Consider the following 23,991-nt stretch of genomic DNA (forward strand, 5'->3'; position numbering starts at 1 on the left):
CTTACCTGATCTTCGCAGATAGTGGCACCTTCTCCTCCTGCTTCTCCGCCTCACACGGCTGCTTCTCCCTGGAGAGGACTCAGGGACATTGAGGTTTAGAAACTCTGAGAAAAGACACAAACCAGCAGCCTCAGCGGACAGCCTGACATCATCCTGGAGACACTGCCTGAAGAGGAGGAGCAGCGTCCCTCCCGAGGACTCGCCCAGCCTCCCTTCCAGGCTCTGTGTGGGGCGCCACGTTTCTGTTGCCCAACTGCTCGGCTACACAACATTGCTGGTCCCCAGTCTAGAGGTGAGGACAGTGAAGCTCAAAGGCAAGTTAACTGGTGAACGATTCAACAGACAACAAGCAGAGGCAGAAGCCAGTGCTCTGAATCCAGGGGCCACTGTCATTGTCACGCCCTGAGCCTCTTCATTCAAACGCTTAGCTGGGCATGAAGCAGAGACGTCTGATGCGCTTGGATCAGAGCTGACAGTTCCTTGGGTTAGGATTTCAGCAAAGGACAGGTTTTCCAAAGATAGGAAAATCTTATCTGAAAACACATGTAAGACCTAATGCATAAGAAAACAGCCACCTGAAAATAAATCCCCACAACAACTAAGTTTGTGGTAGGGCACAAGGGAACAACGAGGAACTGTGCGCGTTTACTCTGTGTCAGGATCTGTTTCGAGGCTTTACCAGAATTCACTCACACGTTCGCCACAACTCAAAGAAGTGGGTTCAGACTGCTTGAGACCGTGCGAAAGGCAGAGGCACGCGAGGGGCCGGGAAGACAAGAAACCTACCCCAGGGCCCCGCCGCCGAGCCCAGCACCCACGCCCCGCACACTGTGGCCACGCAGGACCTCAGGGGAAGTCTTTCCTCTGAATCTCCTTCCAAAGTTTTTCCTGCACTTATAGCCTAAGTCTGAAGGAAGATGGGAATGAAACACAGCTTGTCCTTTCCCACCACAAATCTCTCCACATCCCTGACATGGTTCAGTTGTTACTTTCCTCTCAGAGTCCTTGGCAGTGAAAAAAACGCTGCCAGTGCATTGGTCAGGTAAAAACTGCAGGTCCGTGAGGGAACTCTGGGCTCACAGGTGCGCAGACCCCTTCTGTTCTTTCCGACCTGTTCAGTCACCTCAGCCCCTCTCACCACACCTGCAGCAGGCTGACTGGTGGGGGGGAGGCCGGCCCTGTGCAGGGGCCTGGGTTTCACTGGGGCCGATGGTCTCCTTCACATACTCTTGTTCTCACTCCCACCTTAGGTCTCATAGCTGAGAACTTCAGGTCCACCTGGCCCTGCTGTCTTTTCCCACGTCCCGCAAAGTTCACCGGCTCAGGGAGAGACAAACCAGATGCTACAGATTCCCGATGACCCAGAGAAATAACTGCCACAGACTGTCAAGAGGCCCTCAGGTTCTCCTAAGAGGAGCCTGTGCCTCAGGAAGTACGACCACCCCACCAACCGGGCAGTCTCTGGTCTCCATGGTGACAATTATGGACGCCAGTTTCAGTCAGGAGTGGAGTCTTCCATAGCCCATGTTAAACATCTGCTGTGCACTATCACCATGTTTCCCCAGCATGGTCAGCCCGGGGCTTTGCCAACTAGCACTCCAGAGAGGCTTGGATGGGATGGCAGACCAGTGGTCCCAGACCACTGGGCCAACGGTGACATTACGTGTCTTTTGCGGGACCTCATAGGGTACAGTCGTAACCCTAATAAAAAAATGGCGTGGGCATTCTTGAGGAAAGCAGACACTGCCATGCCTGCCCCACAAGTCAATAATGGGGATTTTGACGCCTACTCCCACCCTGCACCTCACTGTAAACTAGGAGAAGTGCTGAACGCTGTCAGCCTTGGTTTTCCCATCCTCAGCAAGTAGAGGGCAAAATCCAACTTCCACATTTCTAAGCATGTGGGATAAAAGTTGTTTTCATGAGGGGAAGAGAGAATCAAGTTAGGAGAGCGTTCATGTCATTTCTCAGACAGAAACCAAATGATCGTTCATCACTTTGGTGATTATGAAGCCGTGGGACTTACTGTATTTCTCTAGCAGTTTGGCCAGGATGGAGGCAGGAGAGTCCAGTGAGTGAGAATTTTCTTTGAGGTCTTCAAGTCCCTGTTTGCTGTCTTCCTGCGGACAGCGGGACTCCTGGCTGCTCTCCAGGCTGCTCATCTCCACCCTCGGATCACACAAAGGGCTGCCGGGGGCCTCCAGGGAGGCATCCTCGGCAAAAGAGGTGGCACTCGGGGCTGTGGGGAAAACCGAACACAGGAGGAGTTACCATTAAATGGTATCAAATAGGTTTATGGGGACTGGAGGATGACAGTACCTGAAGGTATCAACTTACTGTTGAGAAAAAGTTGTTCAACACCCAACAATTCAAAGTTCTTTTTTTTTTCCTTTTTTCTTAATGTACTAAGATTTAATCATCTATAAAATCTGTAATTTAATCTGACAGTAAAACACAAGAAGCAATATTGGAGTTGGTTTGTTTATATATTATATATTTTAGCTTTGAAAACCATAGAAATCAGTTATCCCGGTTTTTTCCTATAAACGACCCATTTTTCCAAAGCATTATGCCCAATTTTAACTAGAATATGACAGATGATATTTCATAATTTTTAAAATATAAAATGAAGTCAATGACTCAAAAAAGTTAACTGCTGCAGTGGGTGGAGAAATTCCATAATTGATATCATTACAGATATAAAGTATCATGGTTCAACTTTTTAGTGCTTATAGCTAGGAATCAGGATAAAAAGGTCAATATGAAATTATTTAATTATAGTAGCAGTATCTAACACTTGAAATGCATCCATGCTCTTTAGTATAATTGTATTAGAGTCAAGTATGTTTATTTTCACATCTGTTATAACTGCTATTGCAAAGGAGAAATGCTATTGTCTTACTTTCCAAGAGAAATACACAGAGCAACTTTTTTCTCCAGGGAACTGGTGCAAACCAATATAATATCTAAATTCTTCACATACTATATAAAACAGGAGAAGCCTCTTCAGATTTATTTTTTGAAGTCTGGAATGCTGGCAGTTTCCCATTAGGCAACAGTTCTTCATTCCTATAATCTGGCTCAGAGCTGCTGCTGACTTCAGATCTAGAGCAGCAATGATTTCTTTTTAGGCTTCTTCTTTTCCACTGGTGTTTTTCTATTTATTTGTCTGACCAGGTCATAAAATACCTCATTAACGCTGATTTTTGACTTTGCAGAAGATTCTAAAAAGGCACAGTTACACCACTGTCTTGCTAAATTCTGGCCCTGTTCTTTGCCAGCTACTCGCTCATCTTCCAGGTCACATTTATTGCCCACCCAAATCATTGGAGCATCTTCTGTGTCCTTACCCCGTAAAATCTTTCCCTCAAATCCTGTAAATCATGAAATGTAGACTGAGCTGTAATGGAATATACTAGCGCAAACCCTTGGCCATTCTTCGTATACAAATCCTCATCGCTGTAAATTGTTCTGTCCCTGCTATATCCAGGATTTCTATCATACACTGTTGGGAATCTATTTCAACTTGCTTTCTGTAGGACTCTTCTATCGTTGGGTCGTATTTGCCAACAAAAATTCTTTGAACAAACTGGACCGTCAGAGCAGACTTCCCCACGCCTCCTGGAAGGCGGCAGCCGGGAGCGGCAGAGGCGGGACCTCCAGAGCGCGCACGCACGCAGCTCGCGGGCCCGTCCCCAGCCCGCCCCTCTCCGAGAGTTCCTGAGGATAAAAGCGGAAAAGCGCAGAGCGCAGAGCTCAGAGCTGAAGGCTTTGCCCTTAGCCCAGACACTGGCCAGGGGGAGGGAGAAGGGCACAGGGTCCCCGGTAAAGGTCTGCAGTTGCACCCATGGAATGAGGGGGTGACATGGTGGAAGGGCATCTCGACATCACTTCCCCTTGCCTGAGCTGGGTGGCCAGGTAGGCTGCCTGCTGTCTTTGGGAGGCCGCCACTGAGGGGGTGGCTCCCACTCCGCCACTCTTTTCAAAGTTGGTTACCCTTGGGTCGGTACCGCCAACCTCTTCCCAAAGCCACGTGCACGTTTATCATTCTTCATTCTTTGTTTGTTTTTTCCACCAAAACGGCTTTATTTTAAAAGCTGACACATACGTGACACTTCACTTTTGTTATTTTGTTTGCTTTCTCAAATATTACTTAAGTGTGCATTAAAAATATGTTTACATTTAAGAAATGTGAGACATGAAAGTCCTCTCTGTAAACATAATCATTATTCCGTATATTTTCCTACTTTGTTTCATACATAAATTAATCTACAAAATCATAAATCAAACCAGCAACTCTTAAAGCCCCCAAATATACACAAAATTTGGAGTTTGAGAGAAGTGTTTTCTTTGATTTTATAAATAACAGTATTTGCCATGTTTATCGGTTAAACGCTTATCACAAGTCCTGTCTTTTAACTCATTCTGCCAAAAGACTTTTCAGTTTAATTGGTAAAGATGCCATATATATGAAAAGTTGAAATAGCCAAAAGCCAACATTTATTTTTCAAATGTCAGAGAAGCTGGCTATTTCAATATTGCTCAGTCTTATTGAAATCATTCAGGCATCTGAACAAAAAGAAATGCTACTGAAAAGTAAATTCTTGTGCCATTATTTAAATGGCATCTAACAAAGCTTAAAATTTAAGAAACAGTAAAATCTGATGAAATCCTTTTTAACTTTGCAAAGAAAATTTTTCACTGAGATTCTGTTACAGGAACAGAACCAATTCTATCCTAAATTTTCTAAAATTTATTCTAGAATTAACTTTGATGAGTTAAAACTTCAAGGGTAAAAATGAGTAAGATGTGATATAAACACATCTGATAGTTCTCTGTAAGTCACTTTCCGTTGATTTATAAACCTATGGTTTTATAATTCTTTTTAAAAGGAAAATTTTGTCTATACTGCTGCATGCAGTAATTTTACTGTACATTCTTGACGATAATGCAACCTTCCAATCCTCTTGCAGAGCTTGACATACCAAGATTTCTCCAGAAAGTCAGCTTGTCGTATTTTCAGCAGCCTTTAGTGCTTCAGTAGCCTTTCAAGCTCCTTAGTGACCGACGATAAAGCTTCTGGGTTAATACCTTGTTCACAACGTCGTACACAAATAGACAGAGTTTCCATATCTAAACCAGTAGTCAAAATTTTTGAACTCTCAAGCGAAACGTCCATGGCCTCCCTCACCACGTTGAGGTTCGCCGCCGCCGCCACTCCGGCCAAACTGCCGCTCCCCATGGTGCACCCAGAGGGAGGCAGGAGCCGGGCCTGACCGCTTCATTCTTATATGTGTATAAAATCGTCAAAGTAGAAGTCATTTCCCATATATTTCCTCCGGGCTGGCCAGATGTCACCTCCCCATTTCCTTAGCATGAATGCAGATCTTGTTTTGTTTTGTTTTGTTTTGTTTGAGACAGGCTCTCACTGTGTAGTTTAAACTGGCCTTGTACTCACTGTGTAGGCCAGGCTGGCTTCAAACTCACGGCAATCCTCCTGTTTCAGCCTCCCGGGTGCAGGGATCACAGGCGTGGGCCACCCCACCCACCATCATGAATGCAGATGTTAAAGCATTTCCTCAAGTGAAAATTGTAAAACTATGCAAATGTAAAACTGCCATGATATTTTTGGGATATTTGCCATTACTCTGAAATCCATTAAAATGTATAGAGATGAATATTTATGTGCCATGGTAGAAGAAACGGACTACCATGTGAGTGGCCCCATACTTCCTTTGTTTGTTTGTTTGTTTGTTTTATTGGTACCGTGGATCAATCTCGGGCCCTTGCGTTTGTGAGGCAGGCAATGGAACCATGGAGCTAAATCCCTGGCCCTTATACTTTGTTTTCAAAGAAACTATCTGTTTTGGTTTCCTCACTCTTCAGAAGAATATCTTCGATCTTGTATATTGCCATCATGGCCTTTTCTGGGCAGACACAGGACACAGTTACAAAGCCTTTTCTTCCCAGGATACCATATCCTTTCCTAGATTCCCACCAGATATTTCCCACTGTGTCCTTCCTAATGCCACAAGATTGGTGAACAATCCCAATACTGCATGTCACATCAGAGCTCTCACATAGAACCAGTTCCCTTCTCTAAGACAAGGACAAACAGCCGTGACCTAAGCCCCTCTGTACTGGTCAGCCCACAGGGCACAGCCAGGGCAGCTTCTGCGGAGTTCTCCACGAGTGCCCGCCATGTGGAAGTTTTTCAGTGTAGACCAACACTCCCACCCTCCGGTTCCTCTGCATCAGAGTCCTCCAACCTCCCATAAAAGGACTTTAGCCTTTTTGAGGGGAATTAGGGAATTTCCTCCATGTCACTCACCATAGCTAGGATGCAAGACATTTGTCGCCATTTGGGGATGAAGAGATGGACACCTCTCTTCTGAAATCCCATCCACCACTTCCTCACGTCTGGCAAAGCCAAGTCTGAACCAGGACAGCGCCTGAGAAACACGAATGTGCTCCCAAGAGCTTTACTCCTTTCAGCTAACTGCCTCCTGTCCCTTCACACTGGCTCCTCCCTCCTGTGCCCTGCTCTGTCATCCTACCAGGAAGTCATGATCTTGCTGTGGCCCAAACGTCTAGGGGCAAGAGAAGGCTGGGAAAATGCAACTTTGAAGCAGCTGTGAGCCAGCTGTGAGCCAGGACCTCAGTGAAACTCATGGAAGCCAGGACCATTACCCTCACCTGACAGAGGGTCATGTAGGAGCCGCTCGGCTGGCTCGTCCCCGCCAGCCCACTGTTCCGCATAGTCGTGCTCCTGGAGTTTTTCAGTGTGCTCCTGGGTCAGGAGGTTCCCTTGATGGTCGCTGATGGGACAGAAGAAGGGATTAGAATGGAAATGGCCTAGGGATAGTGGTGAGCACTTTGAGGCAGATTTCTGTGAGACTTTGCCCACAAGGCCTTCCAAGTTTGACACAGCTCATTTCCTGATGGACAGTGGCCTCTTCTTTTCCTATTCTATTTGGCATGGAATGGCCCAGGGAACACATGCTCCTGAGCTATTTAAAGACACCAACATCACCTTTCTGTTCCTGTTAGGACAGGGTATGAAGGTTTCTTGGGGATGGGGAGTTTGTTTACTTGCTAGGAAACCCCTCCATCAAGTGAAGGCAAAGCACGCCGAGAACACAAACATCTCAGGCAAACTCTTGGTGAACCACAAGGGAATGAATCATTGCAGAAAAGCCGGGATGTTTCTGATCCCGGGTCCTTCCCATTGAGCAGGATGGACTCCAACAGGACACCTACCCGGCAGGCCCTGCAGTGTGGGTGGGTGAATGAAGCCAGTGTCACCAGCAGTGGTTCTATGTCCACTGACTATGTCCATTGTCCGGTACCCTCTCCATAGTGTGCATGATGCCCCCTCCCCTGATCAGCGTTACCTGGGGGCCGGTGATCCCACTGAGTCTTCCTCCCTCAATTCGTGCTTGGGCTCATCTACAAACAAAGTGAAAACAGCCAGTTCAGACTCTAGGCAGCTCTACTCACCTGCTGATAGAAACACAGTGGCCTATCAGGTGCAGCGACAGACCTTGTGTCTGTCTGTGTGGGTTCAGGAAGGTCTCACATTTGTCTTAAGGCCGATGGCCTGCCTTGGATTCAGATCCAAACCCGGAGCCTAGGTGGCCTTGATCTGAGGGTTTCCTTAATGGCAAATACTGAATTTAAATGGGCAAAGAAAAAAGGTCATGTGCCACCCAGATGAACACCTACTAGAGATATCAGCCACTCCAGGTCTCCTACAGCTGTGTGTCCCGCCTGCCACGGAGGAGGACTGCAGGGCCAGTGGCTCAGCATCTCACCATTGCTTGCTTGGGAAAGGCATTAAAGCATAGAGCAACATTTCCCTCATCCCTGTTGCTGTGTCAAGTAGCAGAACCAACCCCTATGTGCTTTATTGAATATTGCCTTCCCACACAAGACATCTAGGGATACCATTGGCCCATTTACTCTATATAGGTCATAGAGGTGGAAATTTAGAACAAAATGGTGGATCAACCACAGGAATGAAGAAAGCATGAGACCAGGAGTGGGGAAATTGCCTTCTTAGTTCTCAAAAAAGCTCCCTCCTGCCACATCTGCCTTCTCTGGTTTCACACTGGATGGAGGCTGCCTCCCTCCTCACCCCATCACATTTCATTCAGGAAAGGACACAGGTGGACTGCTAAGTCCTCCACCCTGTGACTCTGTCTCCTGTGTTCCCACTCAGGTGGCCTTGATTTTGCCACGCCTCTGAATATGACATCGACACCCAAACTCGTGTCCCCAGAGCTGTGGACCTTGAAGCAACCCAGTGAAATCATGCCTGCGGTCTTCTCACCAGCACTCGGCTTGTGAGCAATGAGCTCCGCCGGCCTGCACACCTCCACGAGCTCATCTCGGAGGCCCTGCCCCTGGTCACTCTGAGGGTCATCCAACTCGAGGGGGTTGGTGAGAAGGTCACTGGGGTGAATGGACAGTTCTCGGCCACGTTGTGACTGCTTTCTTAACAGGAACAGTCTCTGCTTCCGATCCTCAATCAGGATCCTGGCTTCCCTAAGTGGGACACGACAAAGAGATAAACACGAGAGTTGCAAAATACATGAAATGGGCGTTGACAGAGACTTCGAGGATATCGCCGAGAAGCCCTTGAAGCAGAACTGAGGCACCTTTTTGGTGACCTGCTTGGGGGAAATGAAGTCGAGAAAGACAAAACAAAGGTTTCCTTAGGGTCAGAAAATGCTCCTGTAGGATCTCACAACTTTCCCCTCATCTTCTCTCCCGTAGTCAGCCAGGTGTCTGTCTCCCTGAATCTCCTTCCCAAAGATGCCCTCTCAGATCCTCGGGGGACCACGGATGTTCCTGTGTCAACACAGACACTGTTGCTCCGTGCTGGGACACCATGCCACAACCTTAGATGGGCCCAGAGAGAGGCGGGGTTAAATGCAGGAAGAAAGAACCAGAGCTGCACAGGCTCAGGAGCAGAAGATTCTTCTGCTCCAAAGGCTGACAGGCGTCACGAGACAGGAGGTGGTCTGAGGAAGAGTCAGCGAGGTGGTGACTGCACAGCACCAAAGGTGGGAACTACACCAATTCTCACACTGTTGTTTCATTTCTCAATGTTTTCTTATGTGAGTTTGTGCTCAGTTGTTTTTTCAAAGTGCAAAGGAGGACTATCACGATGTTCTTTCATCATCTACCATGACTGTGTTCCCTGTCCTGTAAAATATTGTGAAACGTGTGCCTGCCCTGGCTTTCTGCCCCTCTGCTGGCTGGAGACTGCTCTTGCTTCTCCCGGCTGAGCTTCCCACTTCCCACCCACCTGCCCGGCATGGAAACCCCTTACCTGATCTTCGCAGATAGTGGCACCTTCTCCTCCTGCTTCTCCGCCTCACACGGCTGCTTCTCCCTCGGGAGAGACTCAGGGACATTGAGGTTTAGAAACTCTGAGAAAAGACACAACCAGCAGCCTCAGCGGACAGCCTGACATCATCCTGGAGACACTGCCTGAAGAGGAGGAGCAGCGTCCCTCCCGAGGACTCGCCCAGCCTCCCTTCCAGGCTCTGTGTGGGGCGCCACGTTTCTGTTGCCCAACTGCTCGGCTACACAACATTGCTGGTCCCCAGTCTAGAGGTGAGGACAGTGAAGCTCAAAGGCAAGTTAACTGGTGAACGATTCAACAGACAACAAGCAGAGGCAGAAGCCAGTGCTCTGAATCCAGGGCCACTGTCATTGTCACGCCCTGAGCCTCTTCATTCAAACGCTTAGCTGGGCATGAAGCAGAGACGTCTGATGCGCTTGGATCAGAGCTGACAGTTCCCTTGGGTTAGGATTTCAGCAAAGGACAGGTTTTCCAAAGATAGGAAAATCTTATCTGAAAACACATGTAAGACCTAATGCATAAGAAAACAGCCACCTGAAAATAAATCCCCACAACAACTAAGTTTGTGGTAGGGCACAAGGAACAACGAGGAACTGTGCGCGTTTACTCTGTGTCAGGATCTGTTTCGAGGCTTTACCAGAATTCACTCACACGTTCGCCACAACTCAAAGAAGTGGGTTCAGACTGCTTGAGACCGTGCGAAAGGCAGAGGCACGCGAGGGGCCGGGAAGACAAGAAACCTACCCCAGGGCCCCGCCGCCGAGCCCAGCACCCACGCCCCGCACACTGTGGCCACGCAGGACCTCAGGGGAAGTCTTTCCTCTGAATCTCCTTCCAAAGTTTTTCCTGCACTTATAGCCTAAGTCTGAAGGAAGATGGGAATGAAACACAGCTTGTCCTTTCCCACCACAAATCTCTCCACATCCCTGACATGGTTCAGTTGTTACTTTCCTCTCAGAGTCCTTGGCAATTGAAAAAAACGCTGCCAGTGCATTGGTCAGGTAAAAATTGCAGGTCCGTGAGGGAACTCTGGGCTCACAGGTGCGCAGACCCCTTCTGTTCTTTCCGACCTGTTCAGTCACCTCAGCCCCTCTCACCACACCTGCAGCAGGCTGACTGGTGGGGGGGAGGCCGGCCCTGTGCAGGGGCCTGGGTTTCACTGGGGCCGATGGTCTCCTTCACATACTCTTGTTCTCACTCCCACCTTAGGTCTCATAGCTGAGAACTTCCAGGTCCACCTGGCCCTGCTGTCTTTCCCACGTCCCGCAAAGTTCACCGGCTCAGGGAGAGACAAACCAGATGCTACAGATTCCCCGATGACCCAGAAATAACTGCCACAGACTGTCAAGAGGCCCTCAGGTTCTCCTAAGAGGAGCCTGTGCCTCAGGAAGTACGACCACCCCACCAACCGGCAGTCTCTGGTCTCCATGGTGACAATTATGGACGCCAGTTTCAGTCAGGAGTGGAGTCTTCCATAGCCCATGTTAAACATCTGCTGTGCACTATCACCATGTTTCCCCAGCATGGTCAGCCCGGGGCTTTGCCAACTAGCACTCCAGAGAGGCTTGGATGGGATGGCAGACCAGTGGTCCCAGACCACTGGGCCAACGGTGACATTACGTGTCTTTTGCGGGACCTCATAGGGTACAGTCGTAACCCTAATAAAAATGGCGTGGGCATTCTTGAGGAAAGCAGACACTGCCATGCCTGCCCCACAAGTCAATAATGGGGATTTTGACGCCTACTCCCACCCTGCACCTCACTGTAAACTAGGAGAAGTGCTGAACGCTGTCAGCCTTGGTTTTCCCATCCTCAGCAAGTAGAGGGCAAAATCCAACTTCCACATTTCTAAGCATGTGGGATAAAAGTTGTTTTCATGAGGGGAAGAGAAGAATCAAGTTAGGAGAGCGTTCATGTCATTTCTCAGACAGAAACCAAATGATCGTTCATCACTTTGGTGATTATGAAGCCGTGGGACTTACTGTATTTCTCTAGCAGTTTGGCCAGGATGGAGGCAGGAGAGTCCAGTGAGTGAGAATTTTCTTTGAGGTCTTCAAGTCCCTGTTTGCTGTCTTCCTGCGGACAGCGGGACTCCTGGCTGCTCTCCAGGCTGCTCATCTCCACCCTCGGATCACACAAAGGGCTGCCGGGGGCCTCCAGGGAGGCATCCTCGGCAAAAGAGGTGGCACTCGGGGCTGTGGGGAAAACCGAACACAGGAGGAGTTACCATTAAATGGTATCAAATAGGTTTATGGGGACTGGAGGATGACAGTACCTGAAGGTATCAACTTACTGTTGAGAAAAAGTTGTTCAACACCCAACAATTCAAAGTTCTTTTTTTTTCCTTTTTTCTTAATGTACTAAGATTTAATCATCTATAAAATCTGTAATTTAATCTGACAGTAAAACACAAGAAGCAATATTGGAGTTGGTTTAGTATATTATATATTTTAGCTTTGAAACCCATAGAAATCAGTTATCCCGGTTTTTTCCTATAAACGACCCATTTTTCCAAAGCATTATGCCCAATTTTAACTAGAATATGACAGATGATATTTCATAATTTTTAAAATATAAAATGAAGTCAATGACTCAAAAAAGTTAACTGCTGCAGTGGGTGGAGAAATTCCATAATTGATATCATTACAGATATAAAGTATCATGGTTCAACTTTTTAGTGCTTATAGCTAGGAATCAGGATAAAAAGGTCAATATGAAATTATTTAATTATAGTAGCAGTATCTAACACTTGAAATGCATCCATGCTCTTTAGTATAATTGTATTAGAGTCAAGTATGTTTATTTTCACATCTGTTATAACTGCTATTGCAAAGGAGAAATGCTATTGTCTTACTTTCCAAGAGAAATACACAGAGCAACTTTTTTCTCCAGGGAACTGGTGCAAACCAATATAATATCTAAATTCTTCACATACTATATAAAACAGGAGAAGCCTCTTCAGATTTATTTTTTGAAGTCTGGAATGCTGGCAGTTTCCCATTAGGCAACAGTTCTTCATTCCTATAATCTGGCTCAGAGCTGCTGCTGACTTCAGATCTAGAGCAGCAATGATTTCTTTTTAGGCTTCTTCTTTTCCACTGGTGTTTTTCTATTTATTTGTCTGACCAGGTCATAAAATACCTCATTAACGCTGATTTTTGACTTTGCAGAAGATTCTAAAAAGGCACAGTTACACCACTGTCTTGCTAAATTCTGGCCCTGTTCTTTGCCAGCTACTCGCTCATCTTCCAGGTCACATTTATTGCCCACCCAAATCATTGGAGCATCTTCTGTGTCCTTACCCCGTAAAATCTTTCCCTCAAATCCTGTAAATCATGAAATGTAGACTGAGCTGTAATGGAATATACTAGCGCAAACCCTTGGCCATTCTTCGTATACAAATCCCTCATCGCTGTAAATTGTTCTGTCCCTGCTATATCCAGGATTTCTATCATACACTGTTGGGAATCTATTTCAACTTGCTTTCTGTAGGACTCTTCTATCGTTGGGTCGTATTTGCCAACAAAAATTCTTTGAACAAACTGGACCGTCAGAGCAGACTTCCCCACGCCTCCTGGAAGGCGGCAGCCGGGGAGCGGCAGAGGCGGGACCTCCAGAGCGCGCACGCACGCAGCTCGCGGGCCCGTCCCCAGCCCCGCCCCTCTCCCGAGAGTTCCTGAGGATAAAAGCGGAAAAGCGCAGAGCGCAGAGCTCAGAGCTGAAGGCTTTGCCCTTAGCCCAGACACTGGCCAGGGGGAGGGAGAAGGGCACAGGGTCCCCGGTAAAGGTCTGCAGTTGCACCCATGGAATGAGGGGGTGACATGGTGGAAGGGCATCTCGACATCACTTCCCCTTGCCTGAGCTGGGTGGCCAGGTAGGCTGCCTGCTGTCTTTGGGAGGCCGCCACTGAGGGGGTGGCTCCCACTCCGCCACTCTTTTCAAAGTTGGTTACCCTTGGGTCGGTACCGCCAACCTCTTCCCAAAGCCACGTGCACGTTTATCATTCTTCATTCTTTGTTTGTTTTTTCCACCAAAACGGCTTTATTTTAAAAGCTGACACATACGTGACACTTCACTTTTGTTATTTTGTTTGCTTTCTCAAATATTACTTAAGTGTGCATTAAAAATATGTTTACATTTAAGAAATGTGAGACATGAAAGTCCTCTCTGTAAACATAATCATTATTCCGTATATTTTCCTACTTTGTTTCATACATAAATTAATCTACAAAATCATAAATCAAACCAGCAACTCTTAAAGCCCCCAAATATACACAAAATTTGGAGTTTGAGAGAAGTGTTTTCTTTGATTTTATAAATAACAGTATTTGCCATGTTTATCGGTTAAACGCTTATCACAAGTCCTGTCTTTTAACTCATTCTGCCAAAAGACTTTTCAGTTTAATTGGTAAAGATGCCATATATATGAAAAGTTGAAATAGCCAAAAGCCAACATTTATTTTTCAAATGTCAGAGAAGCTGGCTATTTCAATATTGCTCAGTCTTATTGAAATCATTCAGGCATCTGAACAAAAAGAAATGCTACTGAAAAGTAAATTCTTGTACCATTATTTAAATGGCATCTAACAAAGCTTAAAATTTAAGAAACAGTAAAATCTGATGAAATCCTTTTTAACTTTGCAAAGAAAATTTTTCACTGAGATTCTGTTACAGGAACAGAACCAATTCTATCCTAAATTTTCTAAAATTTATTCTAGAATTAACTTTGATGAGTTAAAACTTCAAGGGTAAAAATGAGTAAGATGTGATATAAACACATCTGATAGTTCTCTGTAAGTCACTTTCCGTTGATTTATAAACCTATGGTTTTATAATTCTTTTTAAAAGGAAAATTTTGTCTATACTGCTGCATGCAGTAATTTTACTGTACATTCTTGACGATAATGCAACCTTCCAATCCTCTTGCAGAGCTTGACATACCAAGATTTCTCCAGAAAGTCAGCTTGTCGTATTTTCAGCAGCCTTTAGTGCTTCAGTAGCCTTTCAAGCTCCTTAGTGACCGACGATAAAGCTTCTGGGTTAATACCTTGTTCACAACGTCGTACACAAATAGACAGAGTTTCCATATCTAAACCAGTAGTCAAAATTTTTGAACTCTCAAGCGAAACGTCCATGGCCTCCCTCACCACGTTGAGGTTCGCCGCCGCCGCCACTCCGGCCAAACTGCCGCTCCCCATGGTGCACCCAGAGGGAGGCAGGAGCCGGGCCTGACCGCTTCATTCTTATATGTGTATAAAATCGTCAAAGTAGAAGTCATTTCCCATATATTTCCTCCGGGCTGGCCAGATGTCACCTCCCCATTTCCTTAGCATGAATGCAGATCTTGTTTTGTTTTGTTTTGTTTTGTTTGAGACAGGCTCTCACTGTGTAGTTTAAACTGGCCTTGTACTCACTGTGTAGGCCAGGCTGGCTTCAAACTCACGGCAATCCTCCTGTTTCAGCCTCCCGGGTGCAGGGATCACAGGCGTGGGCCACCCCACCCACCATCATGAATGCAGATGTTAAAGCATTTCCTCAAGTGAAAATTGTAAAACTATGCAAATGTAAAACTGCCATGATATTTTTGGGATATTTGCCATTACTCTGAAATCCATTAAAATGTATAGAGATGAATATTTATGTGCCATGGTAGAAGAAACGGACTACCATGTGAGTGGCCCCATACTTCCTTTGTTTGTTTGTTTGTTTGTTTTATTTGGTACCGTGGATCAATCTCGGGCCCTTGCGTTTGTGAGGCAGGCAATGGAACCATGGAGCTAAATCCCTGGCCCTTATACTTTGTTTTCAAAGAAACTATCTGTTTTGGTTTCCTCACTCTTCAGAAGAATATCTTCGATCTTGTATATTGCCATCATGGCCTTTTCTGGGCAGACACAGGACACAGTTACAAAGCCTTTTCTTCCCAGGATACCATATCCTTTCCTAGATTCCCACCAGATATTTCCCACTGTGTCCTTCCTAATGCCACAAGATTGGTGAACAATCCCAATACTGCATGTCACATCAGAGCTCTCACATAGAACCAGTTCCCTTCTCTAAGACAAGGACAAACAGCCGTGACCTAAGCCCCTCTGTACTGGTCAGCCCACAGGGCACAGCCAGGGCAGCTTCTGCGGAGTTCTCCACGAGTGCCCGCCATGTGGAAGTTTTTCAGTGTAGACCAACACTCCCACCCTCCGGTTCCTCTGCATCAGAGTCCTCCAACCTCCCATAAAAGGACTTTAGCCTTTTTGAGGGGAATTAGGGAATTTCCTCCATGTCACTCACCATAGCTAGGATGCAAGACATTTGTCGCCATTTGGGGATGAAGAGATGGACACCTCTCTTCTGAAATCCCATCCACCACTTCCTCACGTCTGGCAAAGCCAAGTCTGAACCAGGACAGCGCCTGAGAAACACGAATGTGCTCCCAAGAGCTTTACTCCTTTCAGCTAACTGCCTCCTGTCCCTTCACACTGGCTCCTCCCTCCTGTGCCCTGCTCTGTCATCCTACCAGGAAGTCATGATCTTGCTGTGGCCCAAACGTCTAGGGGCAAGAGAAGGCTGGGAAAATGCAACTTTGAAGCAGCTGTGAGCCAGCTGTGAGCCAGGACCTCAGTGAAACTCATGGAAGCCAGGACCATTACCCCTCACCTGACAGAGGGTCATGTAGGAGCCGCTCGGCTGGCTCGTCCCCGCCAGCCCACTGTTCCGCATAGTCGTGCTCCTGGAGTTTTTCAGTGTGCTCCTGGGTCAGGAGGTTCCCTTGATGGTCGCTGATGGGACAGAAGAAGGGATTAGAATGGAAATGGCCTAGGGATAGTGGTGAGCACTTTGAGGCAGATTTCTGTGAGACTTTGCCCACAAGGCCTTCCAAGTTTGACACAGCTCATTTCCTGATGGACAGTGGCCTCTTCTTTTCCTATTCTATTTGGCATGGAATGGCCCAGGGAACACATGCTCCTGAGCTATTTAAAGACACCAACATCACCTTTCTGTTCCTGTTAGGACAGGGTATGAAGGTTTCTTGGGGATGGGGAGTTTGTTTACTTGCTAGGAAACCCCTCCATCAAGTGAAGGCAAAGCACGCCGAGAACACAAACATCTCAGGCAAACTCTTGGTGAACCACAAGGGAATGAATCATTGCAGAAAAGCCGGGATGTTTCTGATCCCGGGTCCTTCCCATTGAGCAGGATGGACTCCAACAGGACACCTACCCGGCAGGCCCTGCAGTGTGGGTGGGTGAATGAAGCCAGTGTCACCAGCAGTGGTTCTATGTCCACTGACTATGTCCATTGTCCGGTACCCTCTCCATAGTGTGCATGATGCCCCCTCCCCTGATCAGCGTTACCTGGGGGCCGGTGATCCCACTGAGTCTTCCTCCCTCAATTCGTGCTTGGGCTCATCTACAAACAAAGTGAAAACAGCCAGTTCAGACTCTAGGCAGCTCTACTCACCTGCTGATAGAAACACAGTGGCCTATCAGGTGCAGCGACAGACCTTGTGTCTGTCTGTGTGGGTTCAGGAAGGTCTCACATTTGTCTTAAGGCCGATGGCCTGCCTTGGATTCAGATCCAAACCCGGAGCCTAGGTGGCCTTGATCTGAGGGTTTCCTTAATGGCAAATACTGAATTTAAATGGGCAAAGAAAAAAGGTCATGTGCCACCCAGATGAACACCTACTAGAGATATCAGCCACTCCAGGTCTCCTACAGCTGTGTGTCCCGCCTGCCACGGAGGAGGACTGCAGGGCCAGTGGCTCAGCATCTCACCATTGCTTGCTTGGGAAAGGCATTAAAGCATAGAGCAACATTTCCCTCATCCCTGTTGCTGTGTCAAGTAGCAGAACCAACCCCTATGTGCTTTATTGAATATTGCCTTCCCACACAAGACATCTAGGGATACCATTGGCCCATTTACTCTATATAGGTCATAGAGGTGGAAATTTAGAACAAAATGGTGGATCAACCACAGGAATGAAGAAAGCATGAGACCAGGAGTGGGGAAATTGCCTTCTTAGTTCTCAAAAAAGCTCCCTCCTGCCACATCTGCCTTCTCTGGTTTCACACTGGATGGAGGCTGCCTCCCTCCTCACCCCATCACATTTCATTCAGGAAAGGACACAGGTGGACTGCTAAGTCCTCCACCCTGTGACTCTGTCTCCTGTGTTCCCACTCAGGTGGCCTTGATTTTGCCACGCCTCTGAATATGACATCGACACCCAAACTCGTGTCCCCAGAGCTGTGGACCTTGAAGCAACCCAGTGAAATCATGCCTGCGGTCTTCTCACCAGCACTCGGCTTGTGAGCAATGAGCTCCGCCGGCCTGCACACCTCCACGAGCTCATCTCGGAGGCCCTGCCCCTGGTCACTCTGAGGGTCATCCAACTCGAGGGGGTTGGTGAGAAGGTCACTGGGGTGAATGGACAGTTCTCGGCCACGTTGTGACTGCTTTCTTAACAGGAACAGTCTCTGCTTCCGATCCTCAATCAGGATCCTGGCTTCCCTAAGTGGGACACGACAAAGAGATAAACACGAGAGTTGCAAAATACATGAAATGGGCGTTGACAGAGACTTCGAGGATATCGCCGAGAAGCCCTTGAAGCAGAACTGAGGCACCTTTTTGGTGACCTGCTTGGGGGAAATGAAGTCGAGAAAGACAAAACAAAGGTTTCCTTAGGGTCAGAAAATGCTCCTGTAGGATCTCACAACTTTCCCCTCATCTTCTCTCCCGTAGTCAGCCAGGTGTCTGTCTCCCTGAATCTCCTTCCCAAAGATGCCCTCTCAGATCCTCGGGGGACCACGGATGTTCCTGTGTCAACACAGACACTGTTGCTCCGTGCTGGGACACCATGCCACAACCTTAGATGGGCCCAGAGAGAGGCGGGGTTAAATGCAGGAAGAAAGAACCAGAGCTGCACAGGCTCAGGAGCAGAAGATTCTTCTGCTCCAAAGGCTGACAGGCGTCACGAGACAGGAGGTGGTCTGAGGAAGAGTCAGCGAGGTGGTGACTGCACAGCACCAAAGGTGGGAACTACACCAATTCTCACACTGTTGTTTCATTTCTCAATGTTTTCTTATGTGAGTTTGTGCTCAGTTGTTTTTTCAAAGTGCAAAGGAGGACTATCACGATGTTCTTTCATCATCTACCATGACTGTGTTCCCTGTCCTGTAAAATATTGTGAAACGTGTGCCTGCCCTGGCTTTCTGCCCCTCTGCTGGCTGGAGACTGCTCTTGCTTCTCCCGGCTGAGCTTCCCACTTCCCACCCACCTGCCCGGCATGGAAACCCCTTACCTGATCTTCGCAGATAGTGGCACCTTCTCCTCCTGCTTCTCCGCCTCACACGGCTGCTTCTCCCTCGGGAGAGACTCAGGGACATTGAGGTTTAGAAACTCTGAGAAAAGACACAACCAGCAGCCTCAGCGGACAGCCTGACATCATCCTGGAGACACTGCCTGAAGAGGAGGAGCAGCGTCCCTCCCGAGGACTCGCCCAGCCTCCCTTCCAGGCTCTGTGTGGGGCGCCACGTTTCTGTTGCCCAACTGCTCGGCTACACAACATTGCTGGTCCCCAGTCTAGAGGTGAGGACAGTGAAGCTCAAAGGCAAGTTAACTGGTGAACGATTCAACAGACAACAAGCAGAGGCAGAAGCCAGTGCTCTGAATCCAGGGCCACTGTCATTGTCACGCCCTGAGCCTCTTCATTCAAACGCTTAGCTGGGCATGAAGCAGAGACGTCTGATGCGCTTGGATCAGAGCTGACAGTTCCCTTGGGTTAGGATTTCAGCAAAGGACAGGTTTTCCAAAGATAGGAAAATCTTATCTGAAAACACATGTAAGACCTAATGCATAAGAAAACAGCCACCTGAAAATAAATCCCCACAACAACTAAGTTTGTGGTAGGGCACAAGGAACAACGAGGAACTGTGCGCGTTTACTCTGTGTCAGGATCTGTTTCGAGGCTTTACCAGAATTCACTCACACGTTCGCCACAACTCAAAGAAGTGGGTTCAGACTGCTTGAGACCGTGCGAAAGGCAGAGGCACGCGAGGGGCCGGGAAGACAAGAAACCTACCCCAGGGCCCCGCCGCCGAGCCCAGCACCCACGCCCCGCACACTGTGGCCACGCAGGACCTCAGGGGAAGTCTTTCCTCTGAATCTCCTTCCAAAGTTTTTCCTGCACTTATAGCCTAAGTCTGAAGGAAGATGGGAATGAAACACAGCTTGTCCTTTCCCACCACAAATCTCTCCACATCCCTGACATGGTTCAGTTGTTACTTTCCTCTCAGAGTCCTTGGCAGTTGAAAAAACGCTGCCAGTGCATTGGTCAGGTAAAAACTGCAGGTCCGTGAGGGAACTCTGGGCTCACAGGTGCGCAGACCCCTTCTGTTCTTTCCGACCTGTTCAGTCACCTCAGCCCCTCTCACCACACCTGCAGCAGGCTGACTGGTGGGGGGGAGGCCGGCCCTGTGCAGGGGCCTGGGTTTCACTGGGGCCGATGGTCTCCTTCACATACTCTTGTTCTCACTCCCACCTTAGGTCTCATAGCTGAGAACTTCCAGGTCCACCTGGCCCTGCTGTCTTTCCCACGTCCCGCAAAGTTCACCGGCTCAGGGAGAGACAAACCAGATGCTACAGATTCCCCGATGACCCAGAAATAACTGCCACAGACTGTCAAGAGGCCCTCAGGTTCTCCTAAGAGGAGCCTGTGCCTCAGGAAGTACGACCACCCCACCAACCGGGCAGTCTCTGGTCTCCATGGTGACAATTATGGACGCCAGTTTCAGTCAGGAGTGGAGTCTTCCATAGCCCATGTTAAACATCTGCTGTGCACTATCACCATGTTTCCCCAGCATGGTCAGCCCGGGGCTTTGCCAACTAGCACTCCAGAGAGGCTTGGATGGGATGGCAGACCAGTGGTCCCAGACCACTGGGCCAACGGTGACATTACGTGTCTTTTGCGGGACCTCATAGGGTACAGTCGTAACCCTAATAAAAATGGCGTGGGCATTCTTGAGGAAAGCAGACACTGCCATGCCTGCCCCACAAGTCAATAATGGGGATTTTGACGCCTACTCCCACCCTGCACCTCACTGTAAACTAGGAGAAGTGCTGAACGCTGTCAGCCTTGGTTTTCCCATCCTCAGCAAGTAGAGGGCAAAATCCAACTTCCACATTTCTAAGCATGTGGGATAAAAGTTGTTTTCATGAGGGGAAGAGGAGAATCAAGTTAGGAGAGCGTTCATGTCATTTCTCAGACAGAAACCAAATGATCGTTCATCACTTTGGTGATTATGAAGCCGTGGGACTTACTGTATTTCTCTAGCAGTTTGGCCAGGATGGAGGCAGGAGAGTCCAGTGAGTGAGAATTTTCTTTGAGGTCTTCAAGTCCCTGTTTGCTGTCTTCCTGCGGACAGCGGGACTCCTGGCTGCTCTCCAGGCTGCTCATCTCCACCCTCGGATCACACAAAGGGCTGCCGGGGGCCTCCAGGGAGGCATCCTCGGCAAAAGAGGTGGCACTCGGGGCTGTGGGGAAAACCGAACACAGGAGGAGTTACCATTAAATGGTATCAAATAGGTTTATGGGGACTGGAGGATGACAGTACCTGAAGGTATCAACTTACTGTTGAGAAAAAGTTGTTCAACACCCAACAATTCAAAGTTTTTTTACAATACAAATGAAGGAAAAACACAGAGCTCAGAGCTGAAGGCACTGCCCGTAGCCCAGACTCCACTGAGAGTGAGGCCGAAGGGCACGGTTTCCCGGGTAACGTTCTGCGGTTGCAGCAACTGAATTAGAAGGGGGTGACATGGTGGTAGGTCATTGTGACATCACTTCCCCTTGCCTGGGCCTGCGGCCATGCAGGCTGCCTGCTCTCTTTGGGAGGCCACCTTGGATGGGTCGCTCCCCCTCTGCCACCGATTTCAATCGTTTACCCTTAGTTCGGTACCACCAACCTCTTGCCAAAGCCACGTGCATATTTATCTTTTTCACTCTTATACATGTATAAAATTATCAAAGTAGAAATCATTTCCCATATATTTCTTCAGGGCTGTCCAGAAGTCACCTCTCTATTTCCTTAACATGAATGCAGATCTTCTTTTGTTTTGTTGTTTTGTTTTGTTTGTTTGTTTCTTTGAGACAGGCTCTCACTGTGTAGTTCAAGCTGCCCTTGAACTCACTATGTAGCCCATGCTGGCCTCAGACTTAAGGCAATCAATCCTCCTGCCTCAGCCTCCTGAGTGCTGGGATGATAGGCATGGGCAACCCCATCCACCCTCATTAATGCAGATTTTAAAGCTTTTTCTCATATTGAAATTGTGAAACTATGCACTTGTAAAACTGTCATGATACTTTAGGGGTATTTGCCATTATTCAGAAATCCATTAAAATGTATACAACAAAAAAAATCACCAAGAAAATCCTTTATTAATATTGTTCTTGCTGAATTCCATTTTTTTCTTGCCTCCTTTGTGTTCCTGGAACAACTATGGTTTCTCATAATTTCTTAGTGAAGTTTGTCATTAGTACTTTTTTATTTAATTTACAAATTCATGTATTGAATAAATTCAACAAACAGAAAAATGGTGATATAAAAGTAAGATGCAAATATAAACATTATGAGGATTTTAGAATTCTTTTAAAAAGTATATTCTTATTAATTAAGAACATACTGGGCCGGGGATTTAGCTCAGTGGCAGCGCACCAGCCTTGCAAGTGCAAGGTCATGAGTTCAATCCCCGGTACCAAACACAACAAAAGCCACAGAAAAACAAAAAATGGTTACTTTTCCAAAATATAGAACTGGATTCCAACAAAACAATTTAATAAAATAAGGCACAATGTTTAATAAGGCAAAATTCACACACATTGGTATAAGATTACAATATTCTGTTATGTCCTGGGAGGTGAGGGGAAAGTACTAAAATTGAAGTAGCTTAAATATCCTTTTTAGAGCATTTACCATTATAAGGTAATATATAAATTTGACAATAAACTATATCGAGAAAATAAAACTTAATTGTTGAATCATACCAGAGTTATTCATTTACCATTAACTTTTAATTAACTATATATTTATAGGATTTTCCTAATTCACACAGCTTTAAATACAGAAAATGAAGATATCAGATCATACATAGTAATTTGCACAAAGTAAAAGTCAATATATTTTCAGTATCCTTTATTGATACTCTAAAGTCTGAAACTTTATGAAAAATTAAAATATTGGATATTCTAAAATTTTCTCCCATTGTTTTTGTTTCTTATGAATACAAAGTGAGTTCGGAACACAACAACTTCAACACAAGTCTTTACATGCTGTAAAGTGGGGTTAAAGTTAATAGTCTTTTCTCGTAGCTAGTAATCAATGTTATTTAAATTAGTGATAATTCTCAAACATCAATTATAGGCAGAATCAATTTAGTAATGTTTTTGGAATACTGGCAAGAATAATGTCAATCTTATTCCAGTTTCTTCCTTTAGCCGGAATTTTGAATAAAACAATTTTATCCAATTATTCACACCAAAGGAACAAAGTATGTTCTGCTGAATGCAGATGGATGGTCTTTCTGCCATGGCTTTCTGGCATGACAGTATATAAATACTGTTCATTTAACTAATAGATTTAATGCATACTAGATTGAATACTGTCCCCTACATGCATTACTGAGACTGATTAATGCTAAGTGAAAAGTCTAGCAGCACCCAAATTGACATTATCCTGTGAGTGTTCAAATAATGTGTAATGTTTGTTAGTGAACTATTTTTAAACATCTACTCTTAGAAAATATGGACCAAGAAAAATATAAAAAGAATTGAGTTATTTACACACACAATGTATTAAAACATTAACCTCTACCCCTTCAACTTATAAAGAAAAGCAGTAGCCAAACATGCCAGGCCTCAGAGTAACAATGTCTTCATATGATACTGTAAATATGAAGATGCTTAGGACCTGCGTTATCCTTTGGTGTTACCAGACAAACTTTCTAAAATAAAGAAATACGTAAGAAAATACATCACTGATTTTATTTCAGGGGACCCTGATCTTTATGGTTCTGACCTCCTGTAACAGTAGTAAATTAATTGGAGTTCCCTCCCCAGAAGCCTATGCTCATACACTGGGTCCTGTTTTAGGCAAAGAATTTCTCAGGATCACAGTCCTTCAGTGATGTGCAAAAGATTGTGGGGCTGTCAAAAATAACATATTCAATGATACAGTTCCCAAAACTAAAGGCTGAGAGTAGGATTTAAGATACATACTTTATGACTACAAATGAAGGCATGCTGCCTTTAAAAAAATCATGCCTAGGGCCCGGGATTTAGCTCAGTGGCACCGCGCCTACCTCACAGACGCAAGGTCCTGAGTTTTATCCCTGATACCAAAAAAAAAAATGACTATAATGAAAACAGAAAATTATATGATATTAAATTCATTAATGTTATGTGCTTTACATGGAGATAGTGAAGGTCGAGGACTTTTCTATGCAGGAATCAGAACTATGTATTATTACAGGTTGTGTTGCCTTAAAACCTATACAATACCCTTTACTGTGGTTAAATGCCCAGCAAAACTTAAAAGCTCATTATGTAGTATTTTGGATTAAACAGAGTA

The 23,991-nt window shown here is 46.4% G+C and overlaps 1 protein-coding gene and 3 pseudogenes across 1 annotated transcript; all 4 read right to left on the reverse strand.

Moving 5' to 3' along the window:
* Nucleotides 1–1,943: 1,943 nt before the first annotated feature.
* Nucleotides 1,944–21,016, reverse strand: LOC147828537 (NBPF family member NBPF8-like). Its single transcript, XM_087209572.1, has 12 exons — nucleotides 20,998–21,016; nucleotides 20,687–20,899; nucleotides 18,669–18,768; nucleotides 17,664–17,878; nucleotides 16,726–16,780; nucleotides 16,028–16,149; nucleotides 11,356–11,568; nucleotides 9,338–9,437; nucleotides 8,333–8,547; nucleotides 7,395–7,449; nucleotides 6,697–6,818; nucleotides 1,944–2,239 (listed from the first exon to the last, which is right to left on the reverse strand). The coding sequence occupies exons 2-12, from the start codon at nucleotides 20,820–20,822 to the stop codon at nucleotides 1,968–1,970; spliced, it is 1,605 nt and encodes a 534-aa protein (XP_087065698.1). The 5' UTR covers nucleotides 20,823–20,899; nucleotides 20,998–21,016; the 3' UTR covers nucleotides 1,944–1,967.
* On the reverse strand, nucleotides 2,520–3,867 carry LOC147828538 (ras-related protein Rap-1A pseudogene; annotated as a pseudogene).
* LOC147828539 (mitotic-spindle organizing protein 1 pseudogene) lies at nucleotides 3,717–5,755 on the reverse strand (annotated as a pseudogene).
* On the reverse strand, nucleotides 13,206–16,021 carry LOC147828540 (mitotic-spindle organizing protein 1 pseudogene; annotated as a pseudogene).
* Nucleotides 21,017–23,991: the final 2,975 nt, after the last annotated feature.

The sequence above is a fragment of the Heterocephalus glaber genome, unplaced genomic scaffold (genome assembly GCF_053883595.1).
Source record: "Heterocephalus glaber isolate CG9 unplaced genomic scaffold, H.glaber_assembly_v1.0 deba00001006, whole genome shotgun sequence".
NCBI classification, from domain to species: Eukaryota; Metazoa; Chordata; class Mammalia; order Rodentia; family Bathyergidae; genus Heterocephalus; species Heterocephalus glaber.

What these genes read in the sequence shown, in the direction of transcription:
- LOC147828537 (XM_087209572.1), bottom strand. Translation starts at nt 20,822, where the DNA reads ATGAGCAGCCTGGAGAGCAGCCAGGAGTCCCGCTGTCCGCAGGAAGAC. An exon ending in CAAACTGCTAGAGAAATACA is followed by an intron (nt 18,769 to 20,686) that starts GTAAGTCCCACG and finishes GTCTTTTCTCAG; the next exon opens with AGTTTCTAAACCTCAATGTC. An exon ending in GTGGGATCACCGGCCCCCAG is followed by an intron (nt 16,150 to 16,725) that starts GTAACGCTGATC and finishes CTGTCCCATCAG; the next exon opens with CGACCATCAAGGGAACCTCC.